General features: G+C 45.6%; 3 protein-coding genes across 5 annotated transcripts; all 3 read right to left on the bottom strand.

The window, feature by feature from the left end:
- Positions 1–710: 710 nt before the first annotated feature.
- On the bottom strand, positions 711–2,699 carry LOC133933752 (transmembrane protein 182-like). The gene is made up of 5 exons (XM_062380964.1): positions 2,339–2,699; positions 2,034–2,133; positions 1,818–1,940; positions 1,594–1,731; positions 711–1,490 (listed from the first exon to the last, which is right to left on the bottom strand). The coding sequence occupies exons 1-5, from the start codon at positions 2,483–2,485 to the stop codon at positions 1,237–1,239; spliced, it is 762 nt and encodes a 253-aa protein (XP_062236948.1). The 5' UTR covers positions 2,486–2,699; the 3' UTR covers positions 711–1,236.
- Positions 2,700–2,966: 267 nt separating this feature from the next.
- Positions 2,967–7,487, bottom strand: LOC133933731 (actin-related protein 3). Its single transcript, XM_062380922.1, has 12 exons — positions 7,287–7,487; positions 6,872–6,927; positions 6,520–6,644; positions 6,332–6,442; positions 6,134–6,229; positions 5,791–5,898; positions 5,564–5,707; positions 4,581–4,754; positions 4,389–4,481; positions 4,183–4,308; positions 3,998–4,081; positions 2,967–3,904 (listed from the first exon to the last, which is right to left on the bottom strand). The coding sequence occupies exons 1-12, from the start codon at positions 7,328–7,330 to the stop codon at positions 3,809–3,811; spliced, it is 1,257 nt and encodes a 418-aa protein (XP_062236906.1). The 5' UTR covers positions 7,331–7,487; the 3' UTR covers positions 2,967–3,808.
- A 2,256-nt stretch (positions 7,488–9,743) lies between these two features.
- LOC133933363 (ly6/PLAUR domain-containing protein 1-like) lies at positions 9,744–14,312 on the bottom strand. Of its 3 annotated transcripts, none has more exons than XR_009912057.1 (4): positions 14,143–14,312; positions 12,237–12,371; positions 10,657–11,056; positions 9,744–10,563 (listed from the first exon to the last, which is right to left on the bottom strand). XR_009912057.1 is itself a non-coding variant. In XM_062380418.1 (4 exons), exons 1-3 carry the CDS (start codon positions 14,189–14,191, stop codon positions 10,821–10,823), a joined length of 420 nt encoding a protein of 139 aa, XP_062236402.1. In that variant the 5' UTR covers positions 14,192–14,312; the 3' UTR covers positions 9,744–10,563; positions 10,798–10,820. The 3 variants fall into 3 exon arrangements, 2 of the variants coding, with proteins under 2 accessions (XP_062236402.1, XP_062236401.1); XM_062380418.1 differs by having other exon boundaries at positions 10,798–11,056; XM_062380417.1 differs by having other exon boundaries at positions 9,744–11,056.
- Positions 14,313–14,892: the final 580 nt, after the last annotated feature.

Below are 14,892 nucleotides of genomic sequence, written 5' to 3'. Positions count from 1 at the left end.
ACATTTTAAATTATATTATGTCACATTATTTTATATCACATTACTATAAGATATGATATATAATATTATATCATATTATATGATATTTTATCACATTATATTACATTGTATCACATTAATATAAGATATGATATATAATATATATCACATTATAGTATATAACATTATATTACATTGTATCACATTAATATATGCTATGATATCATTATGTATTATTATATCATATTATATCATATCATATTATGCTGATGACAGCTCCAGCAGCCCCACATCCTCTCCTGGAGCTCAGATAATGAATCTGCCAGGATCCTGCCCTGGACAGAATGAAGTGATGAGACTGGATCTCCTTGAAAACCACGATGAGCCGTGAAGGCCCTGGTCGTGTGCTGGCGAGGAAGAGGAGGTGACAGAGATGTTAAACACGCCGAGGGCCAGGGGAAGTGAATGTGACATGCTCAGGTGTAATGACACCCACCCAGTTCACAGCGGAGATGAAGAGGAGACAGGATGGAGGGATGCAGGAGCGTCAGACGTGAAATAATACTGAGAGACGCAGTGATGAGCAGTGTCAACTCTCTGTTCTCCCTGCCCCCCCCATTCTACCTCCTCTCCCTTTTGTTCCCCTCATCTCAAGGTCTCACCTCTGTTTGCCTTTTCCAATTATCAAGGTGTGACTACAGGCCTCCAACCCCCCCACCCAGCCCCTCAAATATTATACCAACTCCACTGAAACTTGGCGAACACAGGAGAATTCAAACCAACCATCACTTATCACACAGATCGTCCACAGGCCTGATCTGATGTTGCCATACTTCACTTTATCCTGAGACAACACTGTCCTCTAGTGACCGCTCAGTGTTTTACACAACCTCCGAAGAGGCCTCCTGTCAGAAAATGGATTATGACAGTCTAATTTATTATCATCTCCATCCCAGTGACCCAGTGTGCTTCAGCCTGACGTCCCAGTGACAGGCACACCAGCAGCCCAGCAGCCGCCTGCACGCCACTGCATTGTCAAAACTGATTCATCAATTATAATCAAATCAGAGCGAGTGAATCTGGGTATTAATCACAATGGGATCTGTTAAATAGATTAGAAAAACTATTTATCATGACAAGTCTCCAATTAAGGATTCCAATTATCTTCAGCGGGGGGAGAGATTCCACGTTTGTGATGTTTGGTCCTCGCCGAGTGACCTCCTGTCAATCAAAGCTTCAGGCTGGACAAAGTGGATCCTACACCGAGGTCTCAGGGTCTCTGTCCTTCTTCTGGTCTCGCCGTGCAATCCGGCCAATCAGGACGAAGAGCAGGCCGGCGAGCAGGCAGAAGAAGACGGCTGGTGGGGCCAGGAGGAAGGAGGGGCCGTGATGGACGCTGAGGTGGAAGGAGGGACAGATGGAGACACTCTGACGGAGGACAAACTGCTCCAGAGTGTCCAGCACCTGGACCCACATCAGGTACATCAACAGCACGGCCAGCAGACACAGGCCTGACAGGCACAGAGAGACGTCACTGTTAAATGTTCCCTCAGAGGATTTTAATGGTTTCTATTTATCCTGGATTTAATTTAATTTAAGAATGAACCTACTCACCCCCACAGAGCTGGAGGGCCCCACCAGCTCTAAGAAGCTTGTGATTGGTCAACGAGCCGGCGCAGATGAGGACAAATCCACCAGCGACCACAGAAGCCAAACCTGAGACGAGGAAGATGCTCCAGAAAGTCCTGAAAACTGACAGAGGAGGACAATGAGACAACGTGAATCAAGAAATATCATTTATATCACCTTGAGCTGTGTAAAACTGAAATAACACAAACCAATGGCAGAGTGATGTTCATATGGCTCAGGAGGAAGTGTGTCTATCGATGATCTCATTGGCTCCTTCACAGGAAATGGGAAGAGGAACGCCGCCTGGCAAATCTTTGACGACGGCTGATTGGCTGAGAGTTAAAATTAAGATTATTTATTTGACATTTGGAGGCTTTCTAGCATCGTAAAGGTTTTAAACGACCACATGAAGGGAAGTTTCTCACAGATCCAAAGGTCCCACACAGAGAACTCGTGTGAAGTGACCACGAAGGAACATCGCCAGAACAAGCCCTCGTGAAAGATCCTCATCTCGTCTCCCCCAGTCTGATGAAAGATAATAAATAATGATATAGTTTCACTCACCTTTGGGTTAATGTAAAACAATAGAGCATTAAAGGTCCAAAAGTACAAATATAAAGCAGGGAGGATATTTCTACTGACTTTTTATTTTAATCTGACAAATAATAATATAATAAGTAAATATTACAATAATTTAAGTAGTGTAGCCTGATGTCCTGAGGACACTCACCTCCCGTCTGTCCTCTGCTCGGCTGCAGGACTCGGCCGCCAGCAGCCAGTACTCGGTCCCACAGCAGAGCAGCGTGAGCAGGAACCCTACAGCTCCGAAGAAGGACGCCAGGAAGAGGAGAAGCTTCATCCTCTCTGCAGGAGACATGTCTCGGTCCCTTGCTGTGTCTGTCCAGACTCGTCCTTTCACAGTGAAAGTCTATTTTCCTCTGTCTTCACTTCCACGTTCAAACACGCTGAGTAAATACAGATTCACTCCTGTTTCTGGGACTTAACCGTGTTTCCTCTTCCATGAGGCGGCTGATAGAAAATAAATGTTTGCATCATGTGTTGGTCATCTGGACGAGATAGAGTTACAGGACGGGGGGGCAAAAATAGACACCCTGCATGTTTAAAGCAACACTATGCAAACTATTTTACCTTAAAATAGCAGCTTTAAAACATGTTTGACGGCCGTTTAAGTAGCTGAAGTATAATTATAGTTAAACTGAGCGTAAAACTGAGTTAAAGAGACTTAGAAGGAAATAGTATGAATAAAATATGAATAGTTCTACACAGGGTGATATCCAGCAGTTGTGTGTTGCTTCCAACCCAAACAAGTTCGTGAGAAACAGAAGCTACAACAGTGGAAACATCTCCTTTGGCATTTATTGTCATGCCAGCATTGAAATCCAGATTTGGTACAGTACAAGGCTATCCAGTATTACTGAGATCTAGGCAACAGTGATGGTCCACCAACAGTCGTTCAAACTGCACGATCATATATTAACACAATGTTGTTGTTTAACTTTTTCAGGGTCGTTCGTGATACAAATAAAAAAGGTCAAAAGAAAAGCTGAGAAAAGACGACAAGTTGTCTCCGGGACACCTGGAGACAAATACTTTAAATACTTACTCCAGGTACCGAGAGATATTTTTAAACACCCACAAACAGAACAGAAGAAAAGAAAATCAGGAATGGTTTGTTTGTTTAAAACTGTATTTTTGTGTTTGCACTCGTTTGAAGACTAAATGATCAAAAGGCGTTTTGCCTCACCGGTGTTTGTTTCTTGGATCTAAGCGTGTCCTGATTCTCCAGACCACCCGGAAGCTTTAATTCTTATCACACATAGCCACAACCCAACTCTTCTACACAGAGAGGTGCATTTACACAGGACTCATGTTGATTAATTACATATTACAACCCTGTGAGGAGAGAATAAGTACATATACGAGGCACACAAATTTAAGATTTATCACCTATTATTAACCTACTTGCAGTAAACATGGTATTTGAGGAACCTTTGGCCTGAGTCACCTCTTTCCTCTGATTTGCGAGGAGATTGCCACACTTTTGATTGGCAGTTTGTTTGGTCCACTGTCGATCAATCCGAATGAACAGGCCTGTCGGAGCATCCGTGCAAAGGCTCATGGGACTTTCCGCAGCGAGTGAGGTCTCGTGGCGCTTCCTCCGCTCCCCCCCCCCCCCGGCCTAAGACATGACGCCGAATACGGGGTTGTGGCGGCAGATGCTCGGCCCGATCTCCTCGTAATCCTTCTTAGTGTGGCACACTTGGTAAAACTCAGGCTGCAGAGGAAACAGAAACGATTCTTAACTTATCTTCATGTTTTCCATTTAGTAAACAAATAGTTTGGAGATGTCGGAGAAGCTGAAACTCACAGTAGACGCCAGCATTGATCCCCCGAACCAGACGGCGTATCTCTGCATGTGATGAGTGACGACTTGCACATCGATGGGTTTGGGCTGAAAACAAAGATTCGTTCATGGAAGAGAAATTCCTTTTCTGACACATCTGTACTCAAACTTCTTTTTTAAATAATCTGGTGGATTTATCGTCGTCTCACCTTCAACTTGCCGCCGCTGAGCTCCTCGCTCATCTTCAGCCGAGCGTCCACGCTCCTCTTGATGTCCCTCCCCAGGCGCCGGCCGAAGTCCCTGAACATGGTGGAGCCTCCGGAGAGCACGATGTTCTACGACACAAGTTCACGTTAACAAACAGACAAACACGCTACCCTCATGTGTGTGCGTGACACTGGAGAGATTTCCGTACCTTGTACAGCGGACGCCGGACGTCGATGGGACAGTTCTGGATGACCTCGTCCACCACCTCTGAGATTGGCTGAGTGAAATCTGGGTTTGCAAACTGGACGAGAGAAAAACACAATCAGACGAATCACTTGAAGAATGTTGACTTCTTTTCTTTTTCAGGGAAATCTCTAAATCTATAAAAAAGCGGTCGCACCTCCGGATGGAAGAAGATCTCCGGCCCCAGGAAGCGCTCGTAGCCCACGTCGATGTTGAACTCCTTCTTGCTGATGGAGTTGACGCCCGTGTACTGTTTGATCCACTTGGAGCCGTCCGTGTCGTACTTGCTGAACTCCTTCACGAGGTCGGGGCAGACGTAGCTGAACCGCTCCTGAAAGACACGACGACTTCGGTTCAGCTGCTGGAATATGTGAGCTACTGGTTTCTGCAGCTGTATTGACATCTAGTGGCCAAAGTCAGGATTACATCCTCAATGACACCATCATCTGTTCCTGCTTCTTATTACAGTTTTCAGAACAGAAACAGAACGTGGCTCAAAATATAAGAATCAAACATCATCTATCCAACCGTGCTGATGCTGTATGGACTGTATGGTTTCATATGTTCACATTCATTTTATACAGGGTCAGGGTTTGGTCTGATAAAAACCCTACAAACAGATAATTAAATTATATTGAATTATTCATGTGCAATAATCTAAATATCTTTACATATATTCAAGTTAAAATAAAGAACCAGAAATGTCAGTATTAAAATATTGCTGCGGCGAGTTCACGGATGTCGACAGAGAGAACAAGTTACTTTCATTATAGCTGGAGGCAGAGGGCTGAGGCAAATTCCATTTTCACAACCTTTGACATGTTTAGTTCTTTTTTGTGCTTTACTGGTGAAATATCTTTGATGACACTAGTGTATATAAACAGACTTAATAAAACAGAGACACGCAAAGAGCCAAGCAGCTTCTTACTTGAAGCAAATGACAATTACATAAGACTACTTTTTAAAATTCTAATATATTTTAAAAAGTCCTGTTTACTTTGGCTGGAGCATCACCTTCAGAGTAAGAGGTTCTTCCAGTTTTACCTCTTTACTACAAACCACCAGCTACTCGCAGCTTTTAAAACCCAAAGTTAATTGTTAAGAATAAAAACAATAAAAGAAATATAGACGTTAACGGACCTTGACAGCTTTAGCCGTCTCCAGCGACTGCTCCGGGGGAATCCCCACCTCCCGCTCCCTCAGCAGCTGCTGGATGAAGTAGGTGATGTCTCGACCAGCGATGGGGATGTGTTTGATGCAGCTGCCGATGACGTAGCCTTCAGCCTGGAGAGCAAAGCGTAATGCTTGAGAACAAGGAAGCAGCTAAAACAGTAGTTCCTGATCATAATGATCATAACAACACTGACCACTGGGATGACGTGTGTGACTCCGTCTCCGCTGTCGATCACAGTGCCGGTCAGCGTGCGCTCTCCGACCTGTCGGGACGTCCAGGAGGCAGCCAGCGCCAGAACAGCCTGAAGCAGGAAACACACAGTTTGATTCACCATCTTAAAATGAATGATTTAAATAAAGTGAGAATAATCATACACACTGCAGAACTTAAAAAAGATGAAGTGAAAATAGACAATTCCTCAATTACTCATGAGTGGAAAGAGTCATATCTAATTTTACCACAAAGTCTGGTTTCACATGTGTGTGTTAACAAGTTGTGAGTCCTGTAGTTTAAGGTAGTTGTGTAATGGAACGTACCTGAACAGCGATGTAGAGCCCGGGGACGTTGAAGGACTCGAACATGATCTCTGCTGTGTACTCTCTGTTCTCCGGTGTGTTGAGTGGAGGCTCCGTCTGAAGAGAGAGACGACAACACACAGATTTATTAAGTGAGGGGAAAACAAAGGGTTTTAAACTTCGCCTAAACAACAGAATCACTCGTAGTTCTGTTCTTACCAAAAGAAAGTAGTGGTCTTCAGGTTCTGCCCGCAGATACTTGAAGATGATCTGCTCCATGAATCTCTCCATCAGGTCCCAGTCCTCCACTATCCCGTGACGGATGGGCCACTGGTAGAGAGAAAGGAAACCAGTTTGAATACTGATGTCCACAAACAGGAAAACGCAAACCTGAACCTCAGCTCTACCTTTGTTGAGTACGACGGTTTGTCGATGGCTTCGTCCCCGATGAAGAAGTCCAGGTCATCGACGCCCTTCATCATCCGGCGCTGAGCCTGGTCTCCGACCTTGGCCGATTCTTTGATGGCGATACCTGCAGAGGATCCAGGGTCAGTGTCAGGTCTCAGGTCGTATAACTGAGTTCAGTAGAAGACTCTTACAGGAACTGAACCATTCGTTATTCTCTCAAAAACTTTGTCTTTCTACTTCCAGTGAACCCTTTTACAATGTCTGGGTTCATTTTCATACAAACACTTTAAAAAGAAGCTTTTGATTTGAGTTAAATAAAGTCCAGTTCTGGTGGTTTGAGGATTTACTTACATGAAGGGATGATGAACTGTGGTTCTGTGTTTCCTGCATATCCCAGCTTCGTGTACCTGAAGGAAACAAACACCGCATTAACATCTGATCATGTTTATGATCCTCAGATTCAAGAGATTAAAACCCAGAATCATGCGGATAAGGAGTTTCCCTGAGGAGAGGCTGGTCCAGGAAGTAGCATTAGCTTCAGCAGCTAGCAGCTAGCAGCAGCTGATTCCACCGGTGCAGCAGCAACAGGAGTAAAGAGACTCGAACCCGTCACAGCGTTGACTCATCACTCGAACCCGTGTTTACAGACTCGGGGGTTTAGAGCAGATGTAGCATGCTAGCGTTAGCATCAGGGCGTCAGCTCCGCTCTGACAGACGCCGCTGTGGTCAATGGGAGCAGGCTAATGCTAACTAGCATCTCGCTCACCCTGTGCCACAGTCGACCACGCAGGCCGGCAGCCGACCAGCCATGCTCGCTCTGCGCTTCTCTGTCCGCGGGGGAAAGGTTTCTGGCTCCCGGGGAACGCGGTTCTCTCCTCAGGCGCCGGGTTCGACAGCAACAGCCGGATGACAAGCGACCAGCGGCCGATCCGCGACAGCTTCCGGGTTCGGTGAGGGGTTTCTTCTTCTGCCGAGTCAGCAGCTCTGAGGGCGCGACACTCTCACCTAGTGGACGGAATCTGTAACTGCAACCACGGCTGAACGTAATTGTGTAGAATTGTTTTGTTTGTAAAACTAAATAAATAAACACGACAGAAAATAAACATCCTGAGTTTGTATTGATTTTGTATGAGTCAGTTTGTAAACAAACAAATTCAAATGATAAACAAAATAGTTATTCTTGGTCGAAGGGAATAAAACACCAATATGAAGGAGGAGCATATTTCATAGCTTTAATGTAAACTACAGGATAAATAAAAGGTAAACAAATCAATAATTATATCAAAAAGCAACAAATTACATTTTTTATTTGTGTAGAATATGTGATAGTGTCATTATTTGTCGTTGTATACAGTGTTTTGCATTGATCAGAAAACAGTGAGCGACCTCATCTGACCCTGTGGACTCCAGCAGATCAGATCCATGACTCAGGGGCCGTCAGGGGCCGTCAGGGGCCCGACTAAGTGCTGCTCAGCCTCCACAGCTGCATGCAGGGCCACTGATAAAGACGATATATGAGCAGGAGGCAGCTTCAGGGCCCGAGTCCTGCTCCACAGCAGCTCGGCACATTAAAGCCAATCCCAGGGCCGGGGAACAATCGTGCCTTTGTCCTCGAGCAGACTCATCACTCACTCAGGAGTCTCTGCACCGACTCTGGGAGAAAAGCCCCCGGCTCCTCGGCCGCTGATGGAAACGTCCTCGTCTGCTTCGCCACTTGATGGAAACTCCATCGAGGAGCAGGAGTGAGACATTTGTCTTCTCACAGAGTCAGAGACGTTTCCTGTCACCTCAGAGACAAACCACACCACCAGAGAGGATCTGTTGAGAGGGGATGAGCAGGACTGATGTCAAACACTGGACAATATAAAGATAATTAACTTTAAACTATTCAATAATCTTCCTTGGAATTTTTAGGACAGCTGCAACACCTTGAGAGACTGACATCCATGAATTTCAACGTGGTTTTCAAAGGAGTCTATGGATGTATGGGCTCTACTCATTTTAATTTACTTTTAATTCATTTATGGCCTATTCTCTTCAGTATGTTTGGCTCAACTTGTTTTTAACGTCACTTTATAAATAAATCTGATTTAATTTAACCCAGTTTCTTTCCCCTGTGTGTCCCTGTTTGACCACTAGAGGGCTTCAGAGCTCTGGTTTTCAACTATTTAGAACAAAACCCTCACCTGAATATTCCTGACTCTAAAACATCCTGGAATTAGAGTGATAAGCATAACCAGGGATTTTTTTTATCCTTTTACAACCACTTGTTTTTTATTTTATTGCTGCACATCAACATCTTCTCGACCCTGCTCCTCTAACTGGGAGGGCTTCACTGGGTTGGCTTTATGAGGCCCATGCACTGGAATGAAGATTTGTGGTATTGCACCAAAGTGGACGACTGCTCTGAGATCAGATTTAGAATAACTCCCCCAGAGGCTGCATCCTCCAAGCTTCTTCTTTATCTTTGGGCTCAGGAGGTGGTGGAAGGTCGCCAGCAGCTCACAGGAGGAACTGGTTCAGGTCAGTGGCTCAGATTTCCTCTCAGACCAGTGAACGCTGAGTGATAACCAGTGGAAATGAAAGAGATGAGCAGCTGAGTGCAGGTCCCTCATCAGCTGCAGAGTGTTTGTGTGCACGTCATTAGAGCCCGGCAGAGGTGGGCCCTTATTATTTTTAATAATCTCCTGTTTTCTGCCGCTTCTTAACCCTGAGAGATCTTCAGTCTGCTCTTCCTCCTCAGTGATCGTTCTTCCTCCTCAGTATTCAGACTTAATGATGCTCTGTCACGCTGCTAATGGACCCAGAGTTCACACATCTACATACACACACAGACACACAACTGAGCTGCAGCTGCTCATTTTCATCCTTATTCCACAACTCTGGGAAAATGCTAAATGACGATGCACCGCTGCATGTGGAATGGAAACTGTTACTTGGAAACACGAGAGCTAATAAAGGAGCAATGGCAGGTTGCAGGAGAAGGAGCCAACACAGTGTTCGTAATGTGTGTGTCCCTTCATCCTCCTTCATCCCTCCATCCTTCCCTTGTCTCTTCATCCTTCTCTCATACCTTCATCCTCATCTGTGGTCCTTTGCTCGTGAACACAGGTTTAAATCAGTTATTTCAAATAAATCAACAGCTTAAAAATCTAAAAGTTAAAATTATTTGTCCCCGACTGACGACATGAAATCCAGTTTTTCTGCAACATTTATTTCCATCACAGAGCAGCGGGACAGTGAAACTCTTCACAGAAGACCAACATTCATCATCTCACATCATATCAAAACAAGATGGAGCCTCGGTGCAGCTACAGGAGATCGAGTTCATCTCCACAGCGAATTCATATCAGACTGTACAGATTCAAAAAGAAGAAGGCAAAGCACCGAAATCATCGAGATGGAATTTAAATGTGTACATTTCCTAAAATGCTGAAAATATGGAAATATGATCCATGTGTTTTTATGGTACTCAGCAGAGGCTTCATGCATCAGTGGCTCTGATCTGGACGTCAACAGTTTATTCTTTTTAATTCTAAATAAATAAAACCTTCTGATTTTCCCCTGAAGAGATGATTTTGTGCTTTAGCTTCTGACACATTCTGTTATAATTGACTTTGATTGACAGAATAACGTGTGAAAGTTTAGTGACACTAACAAACTGATGGTATGGAAAAATCAACTCAAACGCAGTATTTCAGTATAACTTCATATCCCCTGCAGTAAAACTTCAATCAGTACTGTGTGGCAGGCTGAAATAGGCAGAAATAAGCTCAAGAACTTTGTTTATCAAAATCAAAGAATCTCCATCCTCGTAAATATGAAGAATATAAGTTTAGCTTTGTAAGATCACTTCTGTTATATTAAGTAAAAGCTTCTTTTCCACAGTGACTTCGACCTTTGACAGCTTGTCTCAGATCAGCGTCTTCACAGAAAGCAGAGACATGAAGAGGCGTGTCCTCAGCAGACGGACGAGTCGCTCTGGACGCTCACGCAGCTGCAGCTCTGCAGAGTCGTGGTCGTGATGTCACCTCAGCTCGAACCTGCGATGAAACACACGACATAAACCGTTCATCCACTCTGTACGAGGCTAAATACACCAACATGCTGTTCAGGCTCTTCCGGAATCAATCCACCGGGACTGGGCTCACTCTGAAGCCTCAGTTTGACGTTGTGTTTGCCGCCATCTTGGTTTTTAAGACCAGAAGTGACCATATTTGGAGGAAAAGCAAGAGCGACAGATGGAAACTAACAGAAGTGAATATGAGGAACTGTACAGTGGACGTGGGGGGGGGAGCGTCTACGTGAGGAGGCTCAGTGGCAGCAGGAGAACGGTCAGGAGGAGGCGGCCGCTCCTCTGGGGGGGCACCGCCGCCGCCGAGGGGACGGGGCGCTTCCTCTTGGGCCCGTTGCAGAGCGGCGTGTTGCAGCAGGAGATGCAGACGGAGTTCAACCTCCCGGTGCAGAACTGCTGGTAGCCCGAGGAGGCGATGAGGCACGCCCCCGACGAGGCACACGACTTCCTGTAGTGGACTCCTGCAGAAAGGAACAAGAAAGACGGGAGGAGTTTAGAGTTTCTGATCTTTCTGAATTCGTCACGTTGCAAAAGACAAATTCATTTTGAAGCTGCCGGTTTCTGTCGCCTCCTTTTCACTGCATCTGATTCTAACTGATACTCGTGTGAAGAAAACTCAGATTGTGCGGAGCTGTAACTTTCCATCGTTCTCCAGTGAGCTTCCTCCATATTGCTGCTGTTTGTTATGTTACAGCAGCTGCTTTATAATTTATGAGGGATTGTTATTGTGTTATTTATCTTGTGTTTTTCGTTTTATATTAAATTTCCTTTTGCTGGACAGGAAAGAAAGTTGAGATCAAATCAGTTGAATTGAGTCTGTGCAGGCGGAGGGAGGCTTTTTATTGATGAAGGAGCAAAAAGGAAAAGCCTTTGTGTTCCTGCTTCTCTGACGCAAACATCTGAAGTCTCGCTCAAGGACGTGGTCACAAAGCTGCAGCCGCCGGCTACACACATCTTCAATCACTGGAGCGTGAGTCACAACCTGCTGTTCACACGCGTGTAGGAGTCAACACGACAAACACACACTGACCTCCAGCTGCTGCTGAAGGAAAACACTTTAACAAACAGATCGTTTCTGAAGTTAAACCCGATCTGGACTTTTTACTGAGTCCACACATCAATCAGGGATTCTCGGGTTTCTTTAAAGCTGCAGGAAAACTCACCAACAGAAATCTGTGTGTGTTTTAATTCAATTTAATCATGTGTATGTTTGTATATCAATATCAACAATTAACAATAAATGTATTATGTTTTTTGCTGATACAACTCGTTAATTCTAATTCGGACAATCGTATAATTTGTGTTTTACCAATTCAAGTTAATTATATTAAGTTTTCTCTCTTCAGTGGATTTCAAATGAAAACCACTGGTTTTGAATCTTCACCGACTCCGACCTGGATCCTTCAGAGAACATGAGGAACCATGAGAACCTTGTTCCTGCTGCTCACGATCCTCCAGAGCTTTAACTTATTCATAGAAAATAGAAAACTATGGATCCACTGCAGAGTGACAACGAAGGGTTCATGTGTCAGACTCGTTTCTAGTTCTGTCTCCTATTAAATCTGTTAAATCCTTTATTGTGAATCTATATATTCTGAGCCGGTTATGAACAGTTGATGGGTCGGCTGCACGGCCTCTTACCGTCGGGTTTGACCAGAACCTCCTTCTGACACATGTCCTGCACGTTGACGGTGCAGTTGACGATGAACTCCGGTGTGGAGCAGTCGTTGTGCTTCATCTCCTCACACTGGAAACACTGGATCTGAAGAGCATCTCCTGAAACCACACACACAATCAACCCCCCCATCAGAGGGAAGAAAACACACAGGACAACGTTTGGCAGAATCTGAAGCAGAACTGTTTGTGCAGAGTCCACTGAGTCCCTGCAGGGATGAACGATGTTCTCCAGCCCACCAGGGGGGGCTCTGGGGGCCCATGCAGGCAGAAGGGACCCGGGGGCCCCACCTGGTCGCTGCCGATGTGGCCTCACACTTTGTTTGAACGTCCCTGCAGCCGACATCATGCTCAAACCCTTTTAGCTGCAGTGACTCATCCACATTTGGAGGTAATAAGCTCGTCTCTCCAGACGGAGGAGAACTAATCTCACGTGGACAGTAAATCCAGGAGGTGTTAACTCGCAGGAACGTGTGAACCAGGCTCTGTGACAAATCCAGACCATAATATCAAGATAACCTGCAGCGGGAACAAGATCTGATCATTAGCTCCAACAGAAATAAAGTAGATTAACAGAAACAAAGCTTCTTTCTTCCCCGTGCAAGACTTCATTCCTCTTCTCTCTCATCAGGACTTATTATTCCTCCTGAGTCTTCATCAGCTCTGCTCCACAATATTCCACATTCGTTTCTGCACATTTTCTTCCTGGGGTCAAGCTGCTCAAGCGTTTCTATAGATATAGATTTTGGATGAAGTGCAGCGTCATGGTCTGCGTCCTCTGCACAGCGTTGGGACCTCACTCCTCAGGTCCTCTCCTCCTCAGAGCTGTTTATTGAAGCTCCATTTGCTCAGATTGCTCGTGTGAGGAGGTACAACTGTGAGTGTGTCACTGCTGCAGCTTCTGAGAACTTTATCTGATGCACATTAAACAGCAGGGACGAGCTGTTCATGAGCCTGAGCCTCCGTCGGCTTCATGAGCGTCCACAGGAGACACGAGGCCGAGGAGGGAGACCTCTGCTCTGCTCTGAAATGTCCTGGAACACATGTCCTCTGTGACGTGTGTGTTACTGAAGCTCTGATTCACACAGAGCTGCAGCAGAATCAGTCTGCAACACGATAAAGCGTTTATCAAAATCACTCATTTCTCATGTAACACAGCTGCGTTCAATCATAAAGCTCCTGCAAACAAACCTGCCCTTTAAATCCAGATCCCCCCCCCCCCCCCCCCCCCCACAGGCTCATACTACAGGAGTCATTATTGAAATGGCACCGATCATCCATCTAAACTCCAGCACGGTGATAAAGGTTCAACGCAGCTTAATTACTTCAGAGCAAAGCAAACGCCTGGAACCTGCATCCATCCATCACCTGGAGGAGGAGAGCGGTTCAGAGGAGGGAGAGAAGTCCGGCAGCTGAGCTCCGAGGAGCGGGTTTCGAACCATTACTCCACAGGAGAGAGGGAGAACTGGACATATCCATAGTCCCTGAGAATCTTATGAACACATTATTACTAGAATTCAAAGAGAAGCAGCTGGTTCACATCTAACGGGTTTTCTCCTCCTGAGCCAGGAGGCGCAGAGGAGTCACTGCGGCTCCTCTGTGCGTAAAGCGGCTCCTCTGCGCGTAAAGCGGCTCCAACACGCGCAACACGACGGAGTTCCCACACGCACAGTTTCCAGACTCAGACACAAGCACAGGGGGAGGAACCCCGCTTCGGATTCCGACGTCCGGATAAAGTTGGAGCGGAATATCTGGAGTTGCGTGGTTTTAAATCCGTGCGCAACGAGACCTGTCCGCTGCGCACGGATGGAAACAAGCAGTTGCGTGTTGGTTTATTTTGGGGGGTGGGTGGGGGGGCACGTGCCGCACTCACCTGCGTCCACGAGCGCTGCGAGGAAAGTCGCAAAGAGCAGGAGACGCATCCTCTCCCTCAAGCCGCTCGGGGAGGAAACATCCAGAGCAGCTCGCTCACAGGACGAGGAGGACGGACCCGCGCACGGATCCGTGCATGGTGCTCGGTGCAGGCGAAGAGAGGGAGTGAGGCTCCGGTGGAGAGGGGGGGAGAGAGAAGGAGAGAGAGAGAGATATAGAGAGTGAGAGAGAGAGAGAGAGCGAGAGAGAGAGTGAGGGAGCGAGAGAGAGAGGGAAAGAGAGAGGAGCACGTGACAAGCACGCAGCCCTGACTTCATGAGGAATAAAAGATTGTTTGGATTTTATTGTTTTAACGCTCATTTCCCTAATTATGTATTTTTATTATAAAGCCAATTACATCTTTACAGCTTTAAATATATTTAAATTGGACCGTTATTACTTAATAATCCCTCAATTCTCTACGGTGACCTTTTCTGATAAATTAATCATATCTATGAATATTTTACTTGAATGTTTTAAGTATTTTTAACATATTGTGTCAAATTTATGTTTTTTAATTCTACTGCTCCTCGAATTAATGAATTCACAGGTTTAACAGGATCTTCTGTTTTCTGATCAATTAATCACCAATCAATCAAACAGCCCCCCCCCCCCCACACACACACACACACAGACACACAAACAACACATTGACCTCATCTCGTGACAAATCATCCGCGGACAAACTCATTTCCATCACTTTCACGCACAT

The sequence above is a fragment of the Platichthys flesus genome, chromosome 22 (assembly GCF_949316205.1).
Source record: "Platichthys flesus chromosome 22, fPlaFle2.1, whole genome shotgun sequence".
In the NCBI taxonomy this organism is placed as follows: Eukaryota; Metazoa; Chordata; class Actinopteri; order Pleuronectiformes; family Pleuronectidae; genus Platichthys; species Platichthys flesus.
The sequence above is the reverse complement of the archived record's forward strand: the minus strand, read 5'-3'. Positions and strand labels throughout refer to the sequence as shown.